Source organism: Dufourea novaeangliae, unplaced genomic scaffold (assembly GCF_001272555.1).
Source record: "Dufourea novaeangliae isolate 0120121106 unplaced genomic scaffold, ASM127255v1 scaffold108, whole genome shotgun sequence".
Classification (NCBI taxonomy): domain Eukaryota; kingdom Metazoa; phylum Arthropoda; class Insecta; order Hymenoptera; family Halictidae; genus Dufourea; species Dufourea novaeangliae.
In genome coordinates, this window is record NW_015374014.1 from 2304627 (window position 1) to 2322754 (window position 18128).

Here is an 18128-nt window from a genome sequence, read left to right on the forward strand (position 1 = left end):
CAACAACGTCGACAACCAAGTGTGTTTCGTGCTGCGATTCGCACAGAAGCAACCGTGTCCCTTCGAAGAACACGACCGGCCCAGTCTCCGATCGAGATAACGACGAGCACAACACAACAAGTGTCCTGGTTAAACGGTTCGCCACCCCACCTTCGCTCGCTTAGCACGCGCCAACCTGTTTACCGTAATTTTCGTGGAAGTTTACGTGCAAGCCTCCCGACGTTGCTTCGTTTTTATTTCAAGGCCGGCTTCTGGCTGCCTAGCTTCTCCCGGGGTAGCTTGCGACAGGACACGCGGGGACAGATGCCGCCGTTCGATACCAAAGTGATGCGAATTGCTGGAGCCTGTTGATACTCCGGAAGCTATGTTTTCATCAAAATAGAGAATTCAACTTGAATAATAAAGGGACAATATAGAGAGTCTCAAGAATATTCGTCTACCGATACATTTGAATCATGACCAATCAACAAATACCAACCACGGAAAGAATTATCAGTTTCAGACTTCTAAAGGCAACTGTGGTATTATAAAATGTATTCATCTGAACTGGAAGAGTATATATTCAGTCAGTATGACGCAAAAGTTCAAAGAAATTATTTGAAAACAAAAACATTACAACGTCGTAACGCTAAGCTAGGGGTAAAAAATGTTCCGTCGAGGAAGGATTCACATAGTGGCAGGATGACGCCTCGGTTAACGCTCTGTAGTGGGGGTGTGGCACGACACCGTCGCGAACGCCTACATAGAACGTAGAATCACCGTTGATACGGCATGAGCCAGCCGCCGCGCTATCACGAAATACTTGGCGAGGTAGACGCTGCGAGAATGAGTCGACGAAGGTGTGTGAACCGCCGCGTGGCGCTGTCGTCGTCGTAGCTTGCCCCCACGGTTCCATCGACGCCGTTGCCGTCGCCACCGCCACCGCCTCCACCACCACACCACCACCACCACCACCACCACCACCCCTCTCGCTGGCCTGCTTGGTTTACGATTCTGACAGTGGCCCAAGCGAGCGGTGACAAGCGAACCAACAGTCGTCAGTGCGCCGTCGTACTGTACGTAGCAGCGACTTTGCGTGGCTGTTCGCTTTGGATACTCCGACCGCATGGCCGGCCAACTGTCAAACGTGACTGACGAATCGAGTTTATTTTACGAAGGTGTCGACTTCCGGCATATCAGTGGATGTTAACACAAAGCTTTGGATAATATCCTACCAGCGACCCAGTGAAGTGTTTTTTTTTCGTTCGGGACCGTAATTTTTTACTGAGAGAAAACGGAAATCGATATACCAGCCAGTTCCGGAGGTTGTTCATGTTATGAATGAAAAGAGTGTTAGTCGTTCGAATTGATCAACGAAAATAAAATGCGCGTTTTTACCTCGGAGAAACCGTCTAGCGGATTTTGCCGCGCGGTTCACCCTACGATCGACGCGCGCACGTGAATCGTTTGTTCCATCAACCCCTCCGCGTGTGTCGTAACGGATTAGGGGGATAGAGGATATAAGTTCCAGCTGGAAAGCCCCTCGGAAAAGTGTTTGACATCGAAGATGACAGAGCTTGCGAAGGAAGCGTTCGCCTCTCGTAACTACAGGCTCGCCGTAGAAATGTACGAACGGAGCTTGAAACAGCAAAGTCCAAGCTTCGAAATGCTAGTAGGATACGGGGATTCTCTGGTGAAGTGCGGTAGAATTAGAGAGTCTATTGGTGTTTACTCGAGGTGTTTGGCCGTGGGTTCCGTTCCGCCAGACCGATTGAAACACCTGACCAATGCCCTCCTAGAGGAACTGGCGGGCTTCGCCATCACGACTGCCGCCAATTCCAGGCGGAAAATCGAGACGTCCTTCGCGTGTCCTTTCTGCGAGGGAACCCTGTGCCAACCAGTGACCGCCAACTGCGGTCATACCTACTGCAAGAACTGCGCGGAACCGGGCAAGAACTGTCGCGTGTGCGGACAAAAGATCGTCGGTACGGGTGAAACCAATGTGCTTGTGCAGAGGCTTGTGGAAAAGTGGTGGCCACGGGAAGCGGAAGCGAGTAGAGTGAGACACGAGGGTGACATTTTGATGAAAGAGGGACACCTGGGTCAAGCTCTCGAGAGGTACAACCTAGCAGTTCATCTTGGTGAGTGAATGTTTCAGCTTCTTTCCGTAACTGAGATCTAGTGTTTACAAAGTGTCTAACAGCTTGGAATCTGATAAGAAATGCAATTCTACATAAAAAACAGAGATCTAGTAAAGCATACGATTGTAAACGTTCCCATAAAATGTTATTAATAAAACGTTTGAGGATCATAGTTCTTATCGAGCAAACTAAGTAAAATGGAGGGAACAGAATTTGCGTGCATTTTTTGCTTACAGTAATTGTGGTTCTACACTTTTGATACTTTCTTACTGTCGAAGTGAAGACGTCTTGGAGCTTCTGGCGCTCTCCTTTCATAGATACTTTTACTACGTTTATAAACAATTCTTTTTTAGATATCAATTTTGGTAGATCAAAGTTGATCTTTGTAATTACAATTTACGGTACATAAAGTTTTTGAGTAATACATTTATTAGGAAATATTTTTGAACATATATTCACCGGATACTTGCTTTTATAAAGTGCATTTTTTATCTATAGTACTTTTTTGAAGTAGGTTTGTCGTTCTGTATGGTAGAATTCCTTGAACACATTGACTAAAAGATATTGAAACTTCAGTTTATATTAAAGGCGATCAAATGTAAATGTAAGTGAAATCAATCTGCGGTTCAATCAATCATTCATTTTTTCATACCTCGAAATAATGATAAATATTAAGTATGTCCTAAGCATGAGACTTGGTATAGCTACCGACATAAATCAGTATGTTTTGAATGTTGTTCTCTTCATTTCTTCCCTCAAATTCCAACTTGAAGGCAAAATAAAATTAAACGGACAACGTCTATAAAATAATATTAACACTTCAACATCTCTAATGTGATAATTTAATGTGGTATTTTATTGATACCAAATTAACAGAAACATAATACTTATTAGAAATAACTTACTACTCCATTATTATAAATATAAAATACTTACTCTAAATATTATTAAATAAAGCTGATATTTAGGTGATTGATCGTTAAACAAAATGGAATGTATTAAATTAAAAAAAAAAATACGTTTGGAAAAAATTACTCAGATTTGAAGGATTATATATATCTAAAAATTTGTTGTTATTCGAGTTTAAAGGTGACTTTTAATATTACGGCATCACGAACTCTGTATAAAATGTGTGATTTTCCTTCTGCCGTGTAACCTCATTTTCTTTATGCCCTCTTACAAAACAAAGTTGTATACACAGGCGCACGACTCGTTTAACAGAAAAGCCGTTCGAGCTATTAAATTCTCGCCAGGGATTACAAAGTAGTTACATAAAGATCATTACGAAACAACGAATCCGGATAACGTTACGAACCGCAAGAAGATCGAATTAATTTGCATGTACCGATCCCAAAGATAGAAAAAGCGAACCTCGGAATGAGAACAATTCAACGTTATCGGTCATAAAAAAAAAGAAGCTTGAAACAAAACTGCTGTGAACGAACTGTGGGAATGATAATTCCGATACATTAAATCACGCAAACAAATACATAAGTATTCCATTCAAATGTTCATTATTGACTGCGAACAATCTCGAGTTTGTTATCCGTTTTATGCGATGATTACGTTTTTATAAACAACACAGTCGTAAATAATGAGCACTTAGTCCGAGGATGTTTTGTTTCAAGCGTAGGAAAAGTGCAGATCTGCGTCTTGCATTTATTCTTGTTTTTACTGTGCAGAATTTTGTTCTTTTTCATTAAATTTTTTCTGTTCTTTCTTGAAAGAACACTTTTAAGGAATTTGGTGGGCTATAAAAATTGTTGAAGTTTCGTTTTGAAACGATTGGACGAAGTTTCATTTCGAAAATGATGTACGAGTAACAACAGGATGAAAGCAGAGTATCTGAGATGAATGTCGAGTATGTACTTCTGTTTATCGTCACTTTATATAACGTTGATATTATCTAATGTATTCGTATGTTTGTAGTTATAAGAGTTTTTAAATTCATTATTTTTTCATGACAGACATTAATACTATTAAATTGGGCTCTTTTTAAAGTTTATTTCTACTTATTCCACATTCAACATTAGTTAATATTTTTTATAATTATGAAATTTAATGCATATTTAAAAATTGCATTCACAATTTATTAAATTAAATATTAATTGTGATTCTTCCTTAATTATCATTTAGTAATACCGGTAATCTTCTGAAAAAGTTATTTATAACTGAACTTAATATTAACATTGTTTATAATTTGTTTATTTTTAAATTAAGGAGTCAACTTCGTATAACCTGTAGATATTGATACTAACATAAATTGAACTATCAATCACATTATAGCATCGTCATTATTTTTTAAAATAATGCTATATTTTTAAATTGTATTTGTTAATATGTTTAATGCAATGAATTAAAAACATAATTTATAAAAGAATACTTTAATGTTGCGCAGTCTTTACAATTGAAAATTTAATATATTTAAAACTGTTTAAATAAATAGACTTTGACTCTGGAAAAGTTCTGGCATATTCGTTTTATCGAATGGTTATAGTAACTTTTGAAGAAATGTTAAATCATCTCGATATAAATTTCGATTCGGATGATTTTTTTTTAAACTTTATAGAACAGCGTCTACAAAGCTATGAAAATCGAATTGCTCGCTTTGTGCCGTTAACAACGCATAAATACTTTACAATCAGACTACTACAAATTACAAAAATGTTTGTACAAATATCTAAAAAAGATTTTGTTTAAAATATTTTTCTCAATTAATGATACTAGAAACTTGAAAAAAATTTACTATTATGGGACTTTTACCATCAAATTTCAATTCTTCTAAAATTAATCAATACTATGGATTTACTTCATGTTATACTTCTCTATTTCATTTATTTAAAGTAAATGTCATAGATAGTAGAACAAGATCCACGATTATCTCGTTTCATCTCCCATAGGATAAATTGGTTCAAAAGAGCGGCTCCGAATAAATCACAGCTCAAGCATCTGCAAATTTATCGATGAATTTAGCGAAATTCCGAGGAACGTACGACATTGGAAAAGAATCCAGCTTTCGAGGTCGTAACACGTCGTCGCGATGTCCAGTCGTCCGACAATCACGGCATAGCGTCATGGATTAAAAAATAGAAACTGGTCCATGAGACGTTTCGACGTCTGGGAATCCGGACAAAGGAGCCCGTGCTCATCATCAGGCTGCAACGGGGTCATCAACCAGACCTCGTACCAGCCGGAGTGATTAAAACCTATACAATACACGATGAACAGGGAAAGAAGAGTCGCGTTCGTTGTTGCGATACGAATAACTCACGCGAGTTTCTGCAATTTCGAAATCTGTAAATAGATTTTTATTTGAATTGCAATTCTGTCGCATGAGAAACATCTGTACTTAAGCTATTTAATTTATTTGAGTAATTCAGTTAAATGTATCAAATATTAGAAAAAAATACACTGGACTTAATATAGTAATTAGTTTAAAACGAAACGATAAAAAAAATTGTTTCTTTTTATGTGATGATTTAGACGATCATGTCGGATACAGTATTAACAGAAAAATGAGAAATTAAAAATAATGTGAATAGTGTGATTTCGTGACTCTATAAAAGAACAATTAGTTTAACAGAAATTTTACATTTTATCCCAAACTTACTATAAAATTCGTCTGATTTATCATATACAGTACATGTAGTACTTTGTAATCTACTATATGAAACATCTTGCTGATCATAAAAGAACTCATGATATTTCCATGTTAATTTTAGATTACTTGTAATGATTTAATGGCCGTCTAAATTGTTACGTTAATAATTAATAACTTTCAGATATTAGTATTTATAGTTCTTAATCATTTGCGATGAAAATTAGTCTCAAATATAGGTAGCAACATTAAGAAGGTACTATCAAAGCACATATTTTTATAAACAAAGAGATCCCTACAAGATAAGCTCTATTTCTGTATAGTGTTTATAAAAGGACGTAGTAAACTATTATTTTCATGCGACTATCGTTATTCTAAACTTATCAGTATGGAACACTATCGAATACTTTACAATATTGCCAAGGTCAAACACACCTAAAATGCAAAATTTTTTAATTCGAGTTGGATTCATTTGATTATAGAAATAGTACTTGCTCCGAAATTTCGCTGCCCCTCCACGTCAAACAGTGCATAATACAGGGTGTCTCAGCTAACTTGATCACTTCGAATAATGACTTAACAGACCACTTTATGAAAATTTTGAGGCATGGAACTTAAATGGCATCAAGGGGCACATCTAATAAGGTACATGTTTTTTTGTGGGTAGAAACGTTTCGAAGATTTCAAGGTCACCTTAATTTTCTGTAACGGAATGACCTATTTTTTGTAAAATACGTCGATAAAATATTAAATTCTGAGTAAAAGTGTGTTGACCTTCATACAAACCTAATGTGTAGTTAAGGAGATGTTTACAAAATAATCACGGTATTGAAATCGCTGTATTGAAGTTGAGGGGCATCAGTTCGAGCACCTATAGTTTCCAGATAGTAAGTACGTATTAAAAATTATTTTGTAAATATCTCGTTAAATTAACTATTAAGTTTAGGACGTATGAAGGTCAATACATTTATACTCAGAATTTGATACTCTATCGATCGGTGGTACAAAAAGTAGGTCATTCCGTTAAAAAAAATCAAGGTAACATTGAAATCTCTCAAATGCTTCCACCCACAAAAAAAGGACATACCTTATAAGATGTGTCCCTTGATGCCATTTAAGTTTCACGCTTAAAAATGTGTATAAAGTGTACCGTTGTCATTATTCGAGGTGATCAAGTTAGCTGAGACACCCTGTCTACAGCGATCTTTCAATTACCTAACCAAGAAACGAAATGAACGCTACCAGCAACTAGTTTCTCCTATAAATGCCTCAGAATCTCTTCCGAACATGCTCAAGCTGAATCCTCATTATTCGTTAACCTAACCAATCACTAGCCTCCATCGGAACACTTTCACGACAGTCACTGACAGAATAGCTTATACATCAGTATCTGTAGATAGAACTTATCGAATAATATTTCGATGGCTCCTTGTCCAGCTATATTAACCAATGTTGAGAATCCCAGCCTTTAAGCTGCACGTAATGCTCCTCCGTGGAAACGTTATTCTACGGGGCCGGTTGCTCCAAGAGGAGGTATAAACCGTGGTCTGCAGCCGGCAGGTAAGACAATTCTGTCCCTCTCTCTCTCTCTCTCGATTCTCCTGGAAAGAATAAATGAATCGATCGCATTCCTTTTCCCCCTTTGGTGCATGCCGAGTGCACGGAACGGACTCCTTGCGCGAACCACGCGGGGCGGGTAGGAGGGATAAGGTGGAGGAGGTGGCGGCGGCGGCTACGTTCGAACGCGAAGACGACGACGTCGGTAAGTTCACGGCCAGTCTGAGGCGCTGCTTATATAACGCTTCGGGAGACAGAGAGAAAGAGACTCTTGGGGAGAGTGGAGAGATGTCAGGTTATTCCGAACGGCCCGGCCGCCGCACCAGCCCATTCGACTAGACACGGTGCATGTACTGAGAACACAAAGCCTTCTTACTCGCGCGTGGACCGACTCGACTGGGCCGCGGAGCAACACGCGCGCATACTTACTCACGCCACGGAAAATCTAACGCATCGCGCGTACTCTGCGTTAAATTGAAGCGAACGCCACCTCCGACGCCGCGGCACGTGCCGCCGGTTACTTTCCCACACGTGAAACTCTCTCGTCGTTTTCGCGACGCGCCTTTGGATACACGCTCGCCCGACGCGAGATAAGGGGCGGCTGGTTTCATAGCTAGGTAAAGTATATAGGACAAATGCCCCAATTGCTAACAGTGCCCCTAATACTGCCACTTTATTTATCTTTAAGGGGTCATGCTTAGTCAAAAAGTTTCAAAAAATTTTTCACTTTCTACATTTTCTTTAAGTCCAACATCTCGAGAATATTGTGTGCAAGTTTCAAGGTAATCCAATTAAAAATGACAGAGTTACAGACGTTAAAAAATGAACATTTTATATAAATGTAAGCTTGATTTGAAACTTCAAACGCGTTTTTCTCGAAACTATATTGTTCAAATCGGTGATCAATATTTCTCGGAAACTACTGTGTCGATCTACATGAAGCCTTTTGCGCCTTGTTTGAAATCAGAAAAACTTGTCCTTGAACGAAGGATTCTTTTGTTCGTTCCATACTTTTTTTTTAATTGACCAAAAACGAGTGATTTTTTAGATGAAAATCGCACTTTGTCAAGAAAACGTCCGCTATTTTGTTCCTAATCGATATTTCGAAAAACCCCACGTTCAAGGACAAGATTGGTTCTTTCATTACATAAATCTTACTGAATTTTTAATTTCAGATGAACCGTTACGAAGTTACAGTGATCACGGCAGACCACTTTTTGTGAAGACACATCCGGGAGATCGCTCACCATTTATTTACTAATAAATATTTTTAAATAAAAGAATTACCTTATAATCTATAAACTGCAATCTTTGAAACACAAACACATTTTTTGCAAAAGGTCTTATAGTTTTCGAGAACAAAATTCCCAAAGAACACTCTTTTTTCGGCCTCCTGACTGAGCATGACCCCTTAATAAAAACGTGACTTACAAAGAATTGTGTACAATAAATTTTATTATTAAATTACGATACTGATTTACATAAAAACAAAGAAATGTGCGTACTGGTATGTATACCTGGTATTTAAAAATTAATGTTGATAAATGAAATTGCAATTTGAGCGTCGAAAACGCGGCTATGTAAATAGGAAGTGATGGCGAAGTCATATTAAAGAAAGAGTCGTAATTTTACTATTCAACCTATATCTATTGTAGGAAATGAATTGTTAAAGTATGTATAACAATTACTTTAATTCTTGAAGCGAAAGTCATAGAGACACCGAAATCGGTCGCAGATTTTAATTGATTATTAATTAGTTCTTCACATTTAATCTATAATTTTTTTTAATGAAAGAGATGGTGAATAATGTAATGTTTTTAGGTACAAAGAACGTAGAATGATTAAATGAAGTTACTCTACGGTCACGCTCAATCGATATTTTTTTAATCCAATTAGTTTTATAAAAAAGAAATTACTTGCGTTTTTTATGTACAACAGATTAGAACTGTTAAAATCTAGAGTTTCAATCGCGATTGTAAAAGAAACAGGAGAAGCACAAATAAGGATCGTGAAAAAGCGCGCGTAATTTCGCCTACCTGAAAAATATTGATTACACCATGTATTTGTGAACTTTTAATGTTATATCTATATGTATGTTTATTATTGTTAAAATACATCACATCTTAAACATTTTAAAAAATGGTCACACTTTTTCTCGAATAGATGATATCAGTAGAAAGTTAGTATCACTTCAGAATATCAGGCCACGTTGATAGAAGTTTCATCTTGGTCTTAAACTCAACATACTCGAGTAACACTGTTTCGAACTGAACACAGGCTATTTCGCATGTAATGATTTTCGACTCGATCTGAAGTATAAACGCTATTCTGAACTCGAAAAAATTCAATGCAATCCATCCCACACCTATTCTCCGTTCAATCAATGCCGATCGCGGAATTCTGTATCAATTTCCAAAGTCTAGGCTAGATTTTCCTCCTGAATTTCCCAACTCAGAGTGTTTAGTATGAACGTTCTCAAACCCAAGTGGTTTGTATCGGATCTTTTGGATCGCAGCTCCTCAATCAGCACAAATCGCGTAACTTTGAAACAGGAATGTTTTTCTAATGATACGAATTCGACGCTATCCCTCCTCTTCTTACCATTTCTTGTGATGACGTACGTTGACGATGCGACGATCTATATTTTATCCAGTGATCAACAATTCTAATAGCGAAATCGCAGCTATTTTGCGGCGCATTTATGTTACTCGCCGTAGTCTAAATGGTTATCGTGTAAGAAAAGAATGAGCACTGAATCTCTTCGCGGGACCTTCTTCATAAAACATAATCTCTTCGATGACGAAGATAACGAGGACGATCTCGACAAGGACGCGATTAGTCACGAAGCACGGCTTACGTGTTATCGCGCGGCTACGCGTCATTATTCTTAGTAATCCTTTACTAACGGTATCTAAAAGGGACGTCGAGGTGTTCGTGGTCGCGGAACACCACCGTGAGAATAGACGAGTGGTGGCCGTCTGTCAGTAGCCACCCGGTGATGCAAGGATTTTCGCACAGCTTACCGCGTCGAGGACAAAAATACGAGTCAACAAAATCCAACGGAATTTAGATTTCACCAAAGTGGACTGAATTTGTGGTGTAATATTTGTGACTTTATTGGTCGTGGAACGGTAGTCATGAGATTTTAACAGGTAATTTATAAGTTTATTTCATCGAATAAAGAAGAAAAATGTTTATACGTGTCTTTCGAAAATTATACAGTTTTCCTTTTCCCTGCTTATATGATCATGAGACGGATAATCTTTTGACGCATCTGAAATATTGATAACATTTTTAGTCATTATTTTTAACTTATGTCTCAAGCTATAAGTATTCCAGTATCTACACAAGGGGTTCTCGATGTATATTTCGATCAGAGGTAATCAAACAGCACACGTATAAAGCGTCTTTAATTTATTCTCGTGATACAGAACGCAGTTAATGATCCGAGTGAGCTTCGTATGGTCATATTGGAATCATCGTATCGCAATGCTGTCGGGTATATGAAAATTACGTAAGTCCCTGCCAGCTCAGGGACTAAATTTAAAGAAGCAAAACGAATCGAGAAGGTGCCATCTGCAAACACGTAGCCCTAGTCTCCTCTTTGCTCGACTGCACCTGCACTCGGCGTCCACCTGGCCTCTCAGGCCAGTTACGGTAACTTCAATTTCCCCTCTACGGGAACGAACTAAACTTTCCTACGTTGCTACACAGTTGTTGCATACATTCCTAGTTCATTGGATTCCGTTATCGTCGAGTGTTTGTCGATAAAAGAAAATACAGCACAAATTTCTATAGATACTTCTAAATTAAATTGAAGTTAATTGAATTTTTTACGAGTATCCTTTCTTTTATAAGAATTCTTCGTTTCATTATATAACATGTTTTTATACTAATTCTCTAGTTACGACCTGAAATATGAGGTGACTCTTACTAATAGAAGAATAAAAATAAATTTAGTAAAGGTAGACATGTACAGATATCTTTTTTATATGATAGATTTTACCAACTGAAAAAGCAGCTACAATTTCGTGATCGGTTTCGATAATATAATCATGAAGATGCTGCTAATACTTTTATTTCTGTGATTGTTGGTAGGATGCAAAAACCTGATTGGAAATAATTCAAGATTAGATTGCAGATTATTCTTTACATTGATCATTTTGTTGAAGTACATGGTTCTAATGAAACTCGAGAAATATTCTTTAACTCCCGATTTATATTGCTACCGATAGAATAAAATAAGAATAAACAATTACATAATAAATAACTGTAAGAATTGACGTGCGGAAAAAATGTTTGTACAGTGATTTTCGTTATGAGAGCATCAGTGTGATAGACAATTGCGTCACGCAATGACATTAATTATTAATTCCCCAATTGTTTAATATTAAACCGTTATATACGAAATGAGCGATTTTACTGATAAGTATGATTGACGTTACTTTTATGAATGAAAATTATTAACACAACTCCTTTCTTCATTTCAGAATACTATCTAACATAACAATATCAAACGCTAAACTTTATAAAGGTAGAATGTAACACTTCTATTATAATGAAACACGTGTACAGAGTCTATCTTTAATCCTACATTGTCTGAAAAAATTCATATAGTGTTCAATATATGTATATAATATCAAGTGCAAGTAATAAAACAATCATTTCACGTATAACAACGAATACTTTATTATCCTGATCACCCTGCTATTGTGAAACATAACTAGCATAAAATTGTTGAACATTGTTGTGAACGGTTCTTCGTGATTCTCGAAATAAACAATATATACAAGTTCAGGAACACTTTCTAGTGGACTACGAACTACACATTATATACGTCGGTATGTAAATGTCAAAGTGACGTCAGCATTTTACTCCTTCACGTGTCCTACATCCCGCTTTTCCACCCAACCCCTCCTCCCACCTTCCCCAGCTCTCGATGAAATTACTTGTTTCTCGTGTTGGAAAAAGTCCGCGATTTTTTCTACGCCCGCTTCTGTCATCGTACGTGCCGCGCTGCGTGCACGTGCTATATAAAGTGCAGCTTGCACTCGAACGGTAATTATAGACCTCTTTGCAGAAGCGGGATACCACGATTCGAAAATACTCGGAAGACAATGGTCACGCTCCCGCTCTCGGGAAATGCCTGGCCGTTACGAGACCTCCTTTGAATTCCCCGGACAATTCGGTTCCTTGGGTTTCATTTCTTCGGTGCGCGGCTGGCAGCTATTGATCGATCTTATCGCAAGATAACGAGAAGCAGTTGCTGCTGCATTTCCAGCTGAAGCGTTGATGAGGATTCACGAAATTCGTATGAAAATACATTTCTTTCAAATCGAATGTAATTTTCCCTGTATTCATTTTCGTCTCTGATGTATCATCTTTTACTTAATAATGGCGATTATGTTATGATGTACTGTATCGCTTAGAAGTTTGGGATCACTTAGTAGGCAGCAACTTGGGTTCTTTTTTTAAATGAAAAATACATAAATAATTGGATCATATTTTCAGGAAAAATCTTCTGCTGTATCAGTATTATATAATATATTAATATCAACAATATCATATGGTTTCAAATGAAATGGAGTTCAACAGAAAGTCTATCGCAAAAACTTTCTTTTGGTGTTATAGAAGTCATTAGTGCCTCACAAAATATATAATAACTTACAAGGAGGGTTTCTCAATGTGTAGATTCTGGTTTAATGAAATTTTCTGGGATTCTAGGGGGCATCAAATTTATGCAAGGAAGAATTTTTTCGGCTGACATTCACTTTAAGATGGATTTAGTATATTCTGTTAACTGTAAGATATAGGAAATAACGTTTAATGAAAAAACTGAAAAGACCTATCAAACTAAAACAAAAGAATATATACAGGGTGTCTCAAAATACTTGTAAGTCCGTGAAAGGAGTGATTCCCGGGGTGATTTGAAACAACTTTTTCCTTACCGAAAAAATTCTCCGAGCCTTTGTTAACGAGATATTAATGAAAAACGCCGACCAATCAGAGCGTGTGTCTGCCGGCTGAGCTCTTGCGGTAACGTTGGCTACTACATAGTGCTGTTCGAGTACTCGAAAGAAGCGAGCGGCTTGAAAACATCGAGTAGCTCGAATCGTTTCGGGCGGCTCGAAAAATTCGGGTAGCTCGAATTTTTTCTGCCGGTTCGACCGCTCTGGGTGGCTCGTTCCTTTCGGGCGCCTCGTATAGTTTCGGGCGGCTCGAAAGAACCGAGCGGCTTGAAAGATGCAAGCAACTTAATCCTACTGTAATAAATTGATAGGTTTGTCACTGTATTCTTATTTTACGGTACGTGAAATTGAAAGTTGTACTTTATAAGTAGCGACGTTGTATGTAAAAATTATTGATAATATGCAACATTTTTTGCAATTATTATCAATGATTAAATAAATCATAAAATGCTACATTTCTTGTCGACGTACCACTTTACTATCTTGCATGGATTACCCGCTGTATTGAAAGTTTTTTAACTGTATATAAGGGTTTTAAATATTCGTAAAAGAATGGATATTCAATGTACACTGCATATATTTGTTGTTTATACATGTACATAGGTACATACATATTATATATTATGTATCTCATATACATATGTATTATATTTATTTTTCTTTTGCAGTTTGATAGGTCTTTTAATATAATTCAGTTTTTCCATTAAAAGTTTTTTCCTATATGTTACGGTTAACAGAATATACTGAAAAAAAACGAAAAATTTGGTGAACTTTAAAGAGTGACTTCACCATCTTAGAGTGAATGTCAGCCGTAAAAAAATGTTCCTTGCGTACATTTGAGGCCCTCTACAACTCCACAAAGTTTCATTAAAATCCGAACCTGCGGGTTGGGAAACCTTGCTTGTTAGTCCTTGTTATGATAATTTTTTAACATTACCTCAAGGATGTGTATCAGTTGGATATCGACGTTTGTGATTTGTCTGTATAATTCCTCAAAAGGTGCTTATTGCATTTTATTTGTAATGCCTTCTTCCTATGCAAAGAAGTTATTTATGAATGCGTCCTTATAGGCTTTGATTTATGAACACAATAAATGATACTGTATAGTATCAGACCAGTTCGACAAATAAGATTTACTCCAAAATCAACTCTGTCAATTACGTGTGAATAATACAGTAGTCGGTGTACTAACATTATAGAAAGCTACATAATAATTAATTTTATTCCCATGTTTTATCCAACTAAAATTAGATGAAAAGTAACCAAATAATCCAAACTTCATTATTTTTATGTTCTTTACACTTATTTTGATTTTTCACGTGTTAATACGTGAATATCTTAATCATAGTGCAGTATACCTCACCTCCATACTTACGCTTGATTGATCTACTGATTAATTGCATCGTAACTCTCAGTGTATCACAGAATCAGGTGATAAAAGACAGACCTTGCTTGATTCTACGGTGAGAAAGAAGTCAGTTAGTATTATGATCATAGAATAGTGTTCACTGTTCTTAATAATTGCGTTACCAATGGAGGGAACACTACACCTACTGAACTGTACATTTCACAACACAAAATGTCCAGCTTTGAGGTATAAGGATCTTTCTTCCTACTTACTAGATCGTGCAAGTGTTTTTACAATGCCACAAAGGTATGCTGATTCCCAATTACGTAATAATATTATCGAACTCTTTTCGTCCCGTTTATCGTGCGTTCACTCTCCTTCTCGCTCCCCCTCGGTTTCCCTCTCTTATCGTACACGATAAGCGTTACAGGATTACTACGCCGCTCCCACGGACTATGTTATGCGGAAAGTAAACACGAGCACGCTCCGATCACCATTGTTCATATAACATGTCCAGCGACGCTGTTTCCATCGATGAATCGAGTACGGGGTTCCAATAAATTGTATTCTTTGTTCGGATCGGAAACAGCGCTTCTAGACGGTGTTCGCTTCTGACATGACATAAAAAAAATATTAATGAGATCATTGAAATAAGGGAGAGATATAAAGAACAGCGAATGATCCCGGAATGTGTGATTCGGACTTTTGAAAATTTTCAGTTAATAGAGGCTTGAAAGTTGAACGCTTCTATTTACACGATACTGTTTGTGTAACTAGTGTGGATGTAATGTATAAAACTTGAGTCCGCGAAACTTTATAGCTAATTCTGAACGACGAAATATTGAACACTTGCATCATATGAAGCTTAAACTTTCAAACATCTGAGACAAACTTTTAAAGCTGAGTACCTACTCGAAGCGCTTGTGGTTGAAATGTCCAAGGTAACAATATGTTACCTATATAATATTATGTTTTGTATATAAACTAATGTCGTAGAATTACATTATATGTCATTCATTTTCTAAAAACTGGAAACACATGTTTTAAACGCACGGAATAGTGAAATATTATTTGGATCAGTAGATTACTCTTTTTAGTAGTCAAATTACTGAGCTTTCATAACAACCTTTTAATATTTAATTTATATTTCCGTTAAGTGGTCTTATATAAAAATTTTGTTTTGTATGTACGAAATAAATAAATCTATTTCATAAAGGCAGTAAGCACATTGCAACCAAAATAAAAAAAATACAAATGATTTATTGTGTCTCTATGGTAATGTCTTGTACCGGATATGTGACGTTACTTTGATCCACTGGTTGCGCTCGTTTTCAAAGTTCGTATCATGTATTAATACGTCACGACAAAATTTTATCAACAATTGTTTTAGACCGATAAATATTACGTTCACGTATGAATATTATTCGACATTGTTTTTCTCAAGGTTAGCAATAACTTTTAAGCGAGTTCATATGCTTTTATTATCAGCTTGTCCTACCGGCTAAGAGAAAAACAAACTCGATTTATATATAACGTATGAATGTTCACATGACCTGGTGCAATTTTAAAATAAAAATGTGGAATTTCGCATTTATCATGAATGATGGTATCAAAGTGAAGGTTATTCATTATATTATTTTTACATTTGGTTTCTACCTTGAAGGCGATAGCTTCGAATACTTTGAAGATTTGTCGTGGGATTCTTTAAACTTGAAATTGTGAATCACAAACATTAGACAAAACTAGTGCAAATAAAAATACGTAGATGTTAGATTTGGTTAATGTTTAGTTCTTAAATCGTATTGTTACAATTAGAAATTAATAAAAACGCCATGATGTAATTTACAGTGATACAAATACAACAACAAACTGCTACGATATTCCTTTATACAAAAAGTCAAACGACAAATGAAGTGAATTCTCCCAGATAACACTAGAATTATCAAAACAGTTAAAATGACGAGTTCGTACAATTTTCTGTAAAAGCGATTAAAATCTCTAATTGGGTATATTTCACAAGAATTTTCACAACTTCTACTGCAATACGTGAATGAAGAATCTAATCAGGTAACTTATAAATCTGTACTAGTTTCGGGAACCTGTTGTTTTTATCGATCCTATGGAAATAGAGCAGACTGAGGCGAATCGGATAAAACAATTAATAATGATTAATAATTAAGAACAAGCTATCGAGATTATACGAACAATCGGAATGCTTGTTCTTATCGCGACGTAACAAACATGGACTGAATTCTTATTTCGATCCGATTCGCCTCGGTCTATCTTAGGTATACAATTGTCAGTGGTTAGTGTTAACGATAACTTCATCGATCCATTTCCCATAAAAGAAAATCAACGAAAGTGACCAAATACAGTATCGCTCAGGATTATTCGAACGATATGACTTTTGGAATTTATGACAATGTTTAGACTCAGGTATATATTTTATGGCTGATTATATGTATTGTTTAGACAACAGGGTCCATCGTTTTTGTCAGCAGCTTGTCATGTGCATAATAAAACAAGAGTATTAACATGCCATTTGTACTATAGAAATGTTTTTCGTTTCATTGTTTCTTTGGGGCCATGTCCCTACCGCGAGTCTTATAAATACGAAATTCACCTTTTACTTATTCATTTCTTGTTCATCCATTGGCAAAGCAATATTCGCTCTAACATGCTGAAAGTTCGGAAAGTTGCAGTGATTAAAATTGAAAAACCTTCTGCGGTGTGTGTTCTTCATGGTGAAGACTATTCGATCGGTAATATTGTAAATAAACTAAAGATATCGTAGTGCAATGTGTGGAATATCATCAAAAAGCAAGAAACGCGTAGTAGTGTAATGGATACATTTTAGCAATACTGTATACTGTATACAGTGTATTCAAAAAGTTCCCAGACTTATGTTTGCTACCAAAAAGATTTATAGGTAGACATCATTTTATTGTTTAATGTTCTACATAGTTTCCTCCTCTGTTGATACACTCTTGATGACGTTCACACAGTCGCTGGAAACATCAGGATAAGTCTTCAACTGAAATACCCTTTAACGTCGTTGTCACTTTCCGTTTGATTGCTTCCTCGTCCTCAAAACGAGTTCCTTTCATGGCTAGTTTCAATTTTGGAAATAGGAAATAATCCGCTGGAGCCAGATCTGGTGAGTACGGAAGGTGCATCAGAACCGTGACTGACTTTTTAGCCAAAAATGAAGACACAGTTAGCGATGTGTGAGACGGAGCGTTATCGTGTAACAGAAACCATTGACCGGACTGGTGTTTTTTTTCCAAGTTCGTCATGAAGGATAGCATGAACATTTCCAATATTTATTTTCAACTCCTCTGACAACATTTCAGTAGTCATTTCGTCCGTTCTGCTTGTCGACGGACGCCCTTTCCTTGGGTTGTCTTCGAGTGACTTGCAACCATTCTTGAAACGTGAATACCATTCAAATATTTGCGTACGACGGAGACAGTCACTTCCATATGCATTTTGCATCATTTGGTATGTCTCTGTAGGACTTTCTCCACTTAAAAAAC

General features: G+C 36.6%; 1 protein-coding gene across 1 annotated transcript in view; it reads left to right on the plus strand.

The window, feature by feature from the left end:
* The first annotated feature begins 1546 nt into the window (after positions 1 to 1546).
* Positions 1547 to 18128, plus strand: part of LOC107188752 (LON peptidase N-terminal domain and RING finger protein 3) — a 104066-nt gene continuing 87484 nt past the window's right edge. Inside the window, exon 1 of the mRNA XM_015577102.1 lies at positions 1547 to 2120. Coding sequence (XP_015432588.1) covers positions 1547 to 2120 — 574 coding nt within the window. The remainder of the gene's footprint in view (positions 2121 to 18128) is intronic.